The sequence below is a fragment of the Trifolium pratense genome, linkage group LG2, assembly GCF_020283565.1.
Source record: "Trifolium pratense cultivar HEN17-A07 linkage group LG2, ARS_RC_1.1, whole genome shotgun sequence".
NCBI lineage: Eukaryota > Viridiplantae > Streptophyta > Magnoliopsida > Fabales > Fabaceae > Trifolium > Trifolium pratense.
Window position 1 is genome coordinate 58,520,801 of NC_060060.1, and position 8,758 is coordinate 58,529,558.

At 28.9% G+C, this 8,758-nt stretch overlaps 1 protein-coding gene across 1 annotated transcript; it reads left to right on the forward strand.

Annotated features, from left to right (window-relative positions):
• The first annotated feature begins 10 nt into the window (after positions 1 to 10).
• On the forward strand, positions 11 to 7,898 carry LOC123905308 (methylecgonone reductase-like). Its single transcript, XM_045954919.1, has 4 exons — positions 11 to 327; positions 638 to 881; positions 1,454 to 1,633; positions 7,637 to 7,898. The coding sequence occupies exons 1-4, from the start codon at positions 11 to 13 to the stop codon at positions 7,850 to 7,852; spliced, it is 957 nt and encodes a 318-aa protein (XP_045810875.1). The 3' UTR covers positions 7,853 to 7,898.
• The last annotated feature ends 860 nt before the right edge of the window (positions 7,899 to 8,758 follow it).

Consider the following 8,758-nt stretch of genomic DNA (forward strand, 5'->3'; position numbering starts at 1 on the left):
CATAGAAGCAATGGAATCAAAATCAATTCCAGAAATTGTTCTAAATTCAGGTCACAAAATGCCAATGATAGGATTTGGCACAGGAACTGTACCCTTACCACCACATCATGAACTCATTCCAGCATTTATCAATGCCATTAAAATTGGCTATAGGCATTTTGATACTGCTGCTTATTATGGTTCAGAGGAACCTCTAGGTCAAGCCATAGCACAAGCATTAGAGCAAGGTCTTATTAAAAATCGTAGTGAAATTTTTATCACTACTAAATTATGGTGTACTGAGGCTCACCCTGGCCTTGTTCTCCCAGCACTAAAAAATTCATTGAAGTAAATTAATTACTCTCACTCATTTAATTAATTTTTTTTTTCCTTTTTTTACTTATTTAACTCCCCGTTATTTGGTCAAGGTATCTCCATTGCTTAGACATTTTAGGTCCGTGAAAGGACTAATTTTCGAGTTGAAATTGATTTTTTTTAAGATTGAATTACTTTCTAAACAGACAATTCCATAAATCGAACATTTCTTTTCTTTAAGATCATGTTGCCAAATTTCTCAACATTATGTTGTAACGTTTTTTTTTTTTTTTGCATGTGTTGGATAGGATTGTCTAATTTGATTTTTTTTTTATTCTATAAGGAGGTTGGGCTTAGAATATGTGGATTTATACCTAATTCATTTTCCAGTGAGGTTGAGACAAGGGGTTAAAGGGACCAACTACAACCATGGAGACATTCTTCCAATTGATATGAAAGGGACATGGGAAGATATGGAAAAGTGTGCTAATTTGGGCTTGGCTAAGTCTATTGGTCTCAGCAACTTTGGTGTGAAAAAAATTTCCGAAATTCTAGAATATGCATCTATTCCTCCTGCTCTTGTCCAGGTAAGATGCATTTATATTATAAATGTAAATTTAAATTTTTAAGGATCTATGGATATTTTTTTCTAAGGATCTATGGATATAATTTGCCTTAATTGTATTGTTGCGAAATCTATTTGCACTTGGTGTATATCGAAAGTACATATTTTGACGGTTGTCAACTCTTTAAATAAGTCTCAACTATTTTGAGAGATATGTATGCATAGAGATACCTTTTATTTAATCATAAAATGATCCTAAAAATTCCAAGCATAAAATAGAATTAAAGAAAAGAACGCCTAAGCGATGTCTTTATCTGAATTGTATATAATCAAAACTACACGTAGTTGGAAAATTTGGTTGTCACGTTAATATCTATATGTAGTTTTGTACTTGATGATTGAAGTCCGAATTAATAAAACCCCTTTCATCAAAATTCAAAGAGCTATGACAAAAAAATTCTTATATTTTATGCTAAGATTATACTATTAAGGGAATATATCATCACCATTTAGAATAAAAAACAATTAATTTCTAAAGACATCATTAATGTTCTGCCAATAATCTAATAGTAATATGCATAATTTCCATGCCAGGTGGAAATGAATGCAGCATGGCATCAAGAAAATCTGAAAAAATTCTGCAAAGAGAAAGGGATTCATGTTAGTGCATGGTCCCCTTTGGGAGCTAATGGAGCTGTGTGGGGTTCACTTGCTGTTATGGACAATCCAATACTAAAAGACATTGCAATTGCATCAGGAAAGACTGTGGCACAGGTAAATTTTCTTACTAATCAAATTCAGAACAAGTGTGATAAAATGATCAAACTATACATTTAGATTAAATCATTCACTTTAGTAGAGTCAAATCATGTGGAAATGTTATTTTTGGTAATAAAAAAACAAGTCTTGAATTAAAACAAGTTTTATTGTACTATAATATTCTTAGATGGTCACGTGACCAGTTTGATCACAATCATCAAAAGTAAAATAAATATTTAAAATATAATTAAAATAACATTTACTTTTTAAATTATTAAAGGATATAATAATTTTTATGAGTGTGATCAAATGCAATTTATTTGACCACGTGACCTTTTAAGAAAAATCTTGTAAAAACACCCTCATATACTTACTCTACTACTATTATATTACAGATTGCGTTGAGATGGTTAATAGAGCAAGGTTCGACTCCAATTGTGAAGAGCTTCAACAAGGAGAGAATGAAAGCAAATCTTGAAATCTTCGATTGGAAGTTAAATGATATTGATTTGGAGAAGATTAAGCAAATACCACAATATCGTGCTTTTAAAGGAGAACGTTTTATCTCAGAAAATGAACCTTACAAAACTGCTGAAGAACTTTGGGATTGAAAAGATATGAAATTGATCAAGAATACCTTCTTTATATTTCATTCATCAATAAATTAAATGGGAACATTATGTACCTTGTCTATTTTGAAATGCTGAGAGAGCATGAGATTAGATTTAATAATTTTGAAGACAAAATAATTTATATATTAGTAAGCCGTAGAATTTATATTGTTAGTGCGACTTGTTTATATTAAATTGTTGTTTAATTGGGTTTGTTTTGAGTAAAAGAAAATTCTTATATTATTATTCACTACTAGTACTATACTAGACCCTTACCTGTGCGATGCACGGATGTGATGCGTTGTTTTATATTATAATCGGAGAAATTGAAACAATAAATATTTTTAAAATAATAAAATAGAGAATCCGAGATTCAAACTCCAATCATAGCATGGTTGAAGTGTTTTCGCTTAATTAGTCCACAAATAAAAATATCAAATTTATAATTAATTAGAGCATCTAGTTTTATAAATCTATAAATAGGGGATTCGAACAACTTCTCAATAGTCATTCTTTGTGTTTGCATTAAATCATCGGCTAACGGAACAACAATAGGACCAATCATCTGAATCACACCTTGGATTATTTGGAAGTTAGTATAGAAGATCAGTTAATTGACAAAAAAATGAAAATTAAAATGACACATTTAAATGATACATAGATAATAGATTTATGTTGGTTTGAAATTACCATAGGAATGCTAATTTGAATTACTCCACACAAAAGACCTACTAATTCGTAAAAGAGGATGAATCATATGAACAAAGAAATGACACAGATTAATGCGAAGTATTTAGTTTTGAAAAAAAAATTGGATGTAATCATCACAAAAATACCAAAACCACTAAAAGAAAGAGATTAAAACAAAAATTAAGAAGAAGAAGAATGATGGTCACCCATTTGCAAAAAGGAAATATTACAAAACAATGGTAACAACACATAATTTGGAAATGAAGAGAAGCATAAAGTTGCATGAATGAAGGTAATATATATATAGGGGGTAATGGATATGCACATTTAAGGGGAAAAAAACTTGAAAAGAGCATATGAAAAGATAATGCATATAAATGGTGAATATATTATTAGGCATATAATTTCTTCAAAGTAAATGTTGCATATGAAAAGAAAAATAAAACGGATACATATTGATTGGTGGGCATTGGAAGAGGAGCAAGAATTAAATTAACTAATAAATTGAGTTTTAGAGAGAAATAGGAAGTGATGTGGCATGATAAAGTGATTTAATTGGATGTATTGGATGACATGGCTAAATGAAAACATTTGATTGGTTTAAGTGAATTAGGGTTTACATAAACATTAGGATAACTATTTAGGAATTATATATACTAGTCCCACACCCGTGCGATGCACAGGTGTTATGTGGTATTTTATATTATAATGTTGAAAAATTATTCGTATAAATTGTAACAATAAGTGTTGTGAAAATGAAAATAATAATAATAATAATAATAATAATAATAATAATAATAATAATAATAATATTAATAAAAGTGATGTACTTATCACTTCCTTCAACCAATATATTTTCAACTTTATATGTTGATCCTTCTTCAACCAATTTTTTTATCTTTGAAACCAAACTTTTTCCCAAAGTAGCAAGAATCTTATCACACTGGATGATCAAAGTAAAAAAAGGGAAAAAGTCAATAATAAAAAAAAAATATCAATAGAGATTTTGTGAAAATGTGAGAAGTATATCAAGATAGTACATCACCTTTTCATCAACAAACAACATATTCATAGACGTAACCTCAGTTTGGTTTGTATTTGTTTGTTACATTCCACACATGAACAATTCGAACTTTCAACTTTAGATTTGTTTTTCTAGCTACTATAGCAAACACATGAGGGTAGATAGGAGCTGCTATGGTTTGAAAGAGTGATTTTTTTTAACTAAAAACTAAACTCAATAGAAATGTATGCATGGATAAAGAAGTAACTGTTATACTAATTATATATACCTATATGTATAGAGAATGAGTAGGGACCATCAAAATTGAATGAAATATGATAATGATAATGGTTATATATTTCAATCTCATAACCTAACTTTTTGCATAACCTTCACTCTTCTCTACAATTATAATGTAATTAAGTCAATAATGTATACACTCTTCGTATTTTTTTGTGTGACTAAATTATAAACTCTTTGTTGTTTCTATGAAAACGGTTGACATTTAAATGGGATAAATGTTGAAAGAGAATCTAACTATGCTCATCTTCATTGTCACTAAGGAATGTTATAATAATGTAGAAAAGTGTAACATCTTGTGACATCAATTTTTGGATAATTTGAGAGGTATAATTCAATAATAATGTAGAAAATTGTAACATCTTGTTACATCAATTTTTGGATAATTGGAGAAGCATAATTCTTTATTATTTATTATGAGATTGATATAATATAAAAAAAAATAGAGATGAGAATGATATAATATAAGGAAGTGATGTGGCATTATTGTGTGATTTAATTGGATGTAAGTGGATGATGTGGATTAGGGTTAAGATGGATAGTAGGAGAACTATCTAGGAATTATATATATAGATAGATATGTATATATAACATATAAAATAGAACACAATCTAATAATATTTGGGTTTGTAATTTTATATTTTTGAATGAAAAATATTGTGCATGTTTTAAAAATAAATGATCTAAAAGGGACAATAAACAGATATATTTTTAATAATTAATGTGTGAGAATTTTCGGGCTTCAAATTCTAGTATGATTCAGTTAGGGATGTGTTATTTTTATAATTTTAATTTATGCGTGCGAAAATTTCTATGAAGAAAGAGGTGCCGGTAAAATTTTTGATTGATCCAATAAGAAATGAGATCTACACTCTGTTCTAGTGTATGGATGTGGATGGGTAAGAGGGAAATTTGATGTGTAGACTTGACTGGAATTGTCCCACTTGTGGGACCGGAGCTTCGAGATTTTACTGTGGTACGGGCAACCCTCAAAGTTGTCCCAAACAAAATGATCAAATATGAGAAAACATGCTTAACAATCAAATAGACTATGAACTTTCTGAAAAGAGTTCAAATTGTCATGCATGAGAAATGGTAAAGTTCTCACACAGACACAATTCTAATATTATAAATTAAAAGAAATATTATTGGAACAACTTTTTTGGACAAATTTCTCTGTCATACCCACATTATATTTTTATTCTCTCCTTTTTTTTTCTTTCTATTATTTTTGTCCAATAAAAAAAAAGAAAAAAAAAGTTAATCCAAAGTTGGCTAAAAACATTGTTCAAATAACATTGTCATCCCTTTGTTTAAACAACTGAATTTATTCACCCTTTCTTTCTGTTTATTATCCTTCTTTCCCCTATCTTTCTAACCAAACAAAGTGTATATTTAGCTTATTTTTTTCACCCCTCTCGACATTGGGAATCAAACTCACACACCACTATACAATCATTTATTTTAATCAAACACTAGTCTTCCACTTTCACTATCTATAACACACTTGTATTTACAAATTACAATACTTCTATCATTATTTGAATCAAACACTTGTATTGTCATTCAATAGTATTTCAATAGTATATAGTAATATATATTTGTATTATATGTAGGGAAAAAAACCATTCACACTCCCACATGAATATTTACCCTTCTCATCTTTGTGTTCAAATATTTTTTTTTTCTTTTGAATCATCTAATTAAGGAACATGTCTTGCAGGTAAGAGTAGCCTCTTTAATTAATTTTTCTTCCTAAATTTGGTACATCCCTTCTTTTTCAATATTTACTTCTTTTACCTTTATTAATAAATAAATATTTGTGGTGTTGTAGGATTTTGAAGGACTTAGAAGGTTATGAGAACAAAGATTAAAATTCACCTTGCTAAGGTTAGTGGATGCACCATGCAGATGCAGGTATGAATATGAAGGAAATATGAATTCACAAAATTCTAGAATATGCATCTATTTCTCCTGCTCTTGTCCAGGTAAAATGCATTTATATTATAAACTCTTTAAATAAGTCTCAATTATTTTGAGAGATATGTATGCATAGAGATACCTTTTATTTAATCATAAAATGATCCTAAAAGTTCCAAGCATAAAATAGAATTAAAGAAAAGAATACCTAAGCAATGTCTTTATCTGAATTGTACATAGTCAAAACTACAAGTAGTTGCAAAATTTGGTTGTCACATTAACATCTATACATAGTTTTGTACTTCATGATCGAAATCCGAATTAATAAAACCCCTTTCATCAAAATTCAAAGAGCTATGACAAAAAAATTGTTATGCATAATTTCTAAAAAACAATAATCTAATAGTAATATGCATAATTTCCTTGCCAGGTGGAAATGAATGCAGCATGGCATCAAGAAAATCTGAAAAAATTCTGCAAAGAGAAAGGGATTCATGTGAGTGCATGGTCCCCTTTGGGAGCTAATGGAGCTGTGTGGGGTTCACTTGCTGTTATGGACAATCCAATACTAAAAGATATTGCAATTGCATCAGGAAAGACTGTGGCACAGGTAAATTTTCTTATGCTTAATTAGTAAAATAGTCTCTTAAAGATATTTTTGGTTTTATATTGGTCCCTTAAAGAAAAAAATGTTCGAATAAGTCCCTTAAAGAAAAAAAGGTTCGAATAGGTCCCTTAAAGACATTTCCGTTAATCAGTTTGGTTCTTTCCATCCATTTTGTCGAGGACCAAACTGATTAACGGAGATATCTTTAAGGGACCTATTCAGACTTTTTTTTCTTTAAGGGACCTATTCGGTCCTTTTTTTCTTTAAGGGACCAATGTAAAACCAAAAATATCTTTAAGGGACCATCTTACTAATTAAGCCATTTTCTTACTAATCAAATTTAGAACAAGTGTGATAAAATGATCAAACTATACATTTAGATTAAATCATTCACTTTAGTAGAGTCAAATCATGTGAAAATGTTATTTTTAGAAATAAAAAAACAATTCTTGAAAGTTTCTGAATTCTAGCTCTAGTGGCCACTAGTGTATTTGGTGGAGCTAATGATTACTTTGTAAATACTCTTTGAACTCTAAGATCTTCGATCTTGGATTGGAACACCATATTCTCACCCTAAATTTTTTGTAAACAAAAAAACAAAATCACCTGAGAGTTTTATTGCACTATAATATTTGGAGAGAGAGTGGAGCTAAATGTAAAAACGATATATATTCTTAGATGGTCACGTGACTAATTTGATCACACTCATAAAAAATAAAATAAATATTTAAAAATATAATTAAAATAACATTTATTTTTTAAATTATTAAATGATATAATAATTTTTATGAGTGTGATGAAATGCAATTTATTTGACCACGTGACCTTTTAAGAAAAATCTTGTAAAAACACCCTCATATACTTACTCTACTACTATTATATTACAGATTGCGTTGAGATGGTTAATAGAGCATGGTTCGACTCCAATTGTGAAGAGCTTCAACAAGGAGAGAATGAAAGCAAATCTTGAAATCTTCGATTGGAAGTTAAATGAGATTGATTTGGAGAAGATTAAGCAAATACCACAATATCGTGCTTTTAAAGGAGAACGTTTTATCTCAGAAAATGGACCTTACAAAACTGCTGAAGAACTTTGGGATTGAAAAGATATGAAATTGATCAAGAATACCTTCTTTATATTTCATTCATCAATAAATTAAATGGGAACATTATGTACCTTGTCTATGTTGAAATGCTGAGAGAGCATGAGATTAGATTTAATAATTAAATAATTTATATATATTTTTTGAAGACAAAATAATTTATATATTAGTAAGCCGTAGAATTTATATTGTTAGTGCGACTTGTTTATATTAAATTGTTGTTTAATTGGGTTTGTTTTGAGTAAAAAAAAAAATTCTTATATTATTATTCACTACTAGTACTATACTAGACCCTTACCCGTGCGATGCACGAGTGTGATGCGTTGTTTTATATTATAACGTGGAAAATACAATAGTAACAATTTTATAAATAATTTTACCTTTCTTTACATGGCATGTGCACCGGCTTATCCACCAAATCATTAAAATTCCTTCATAAAGAAATGATAAACTAAAGTGTTAAAAACCAATTTCCAAATAAAAGAAAACTACTAAAGTAAAATAGATATAAAATTGCGGCTCACAATAAAAATGAAAATACTTCACATTATCTTTATATGAATCTCTCAAAATAATATATTCAAAAGTTTGTATAAAATAATCTTAAAATCACTTAAAAAGATGACAAAATATACTTAAATGAGCTACCATTTTTCATAAGTAAGGATGTAACAAAAGTGAAAATAGAAGCGTTTATCCTCTTCTCCTAAGTCATATATATATAAAAGACAATACGATAAGAATTCACATGAATTTTTATTTTTATATTAGCCTTTAGAGGAACATTCTCCTAGCTACCCGAACCAAAAAGACGGCAATATTTATACGACCAATCATTTTTCATAAGTAAGGATACAACAAAAGTGAGAATAGAAGTCTTCTATTCTCTTCTCTCAAGTCAAATAA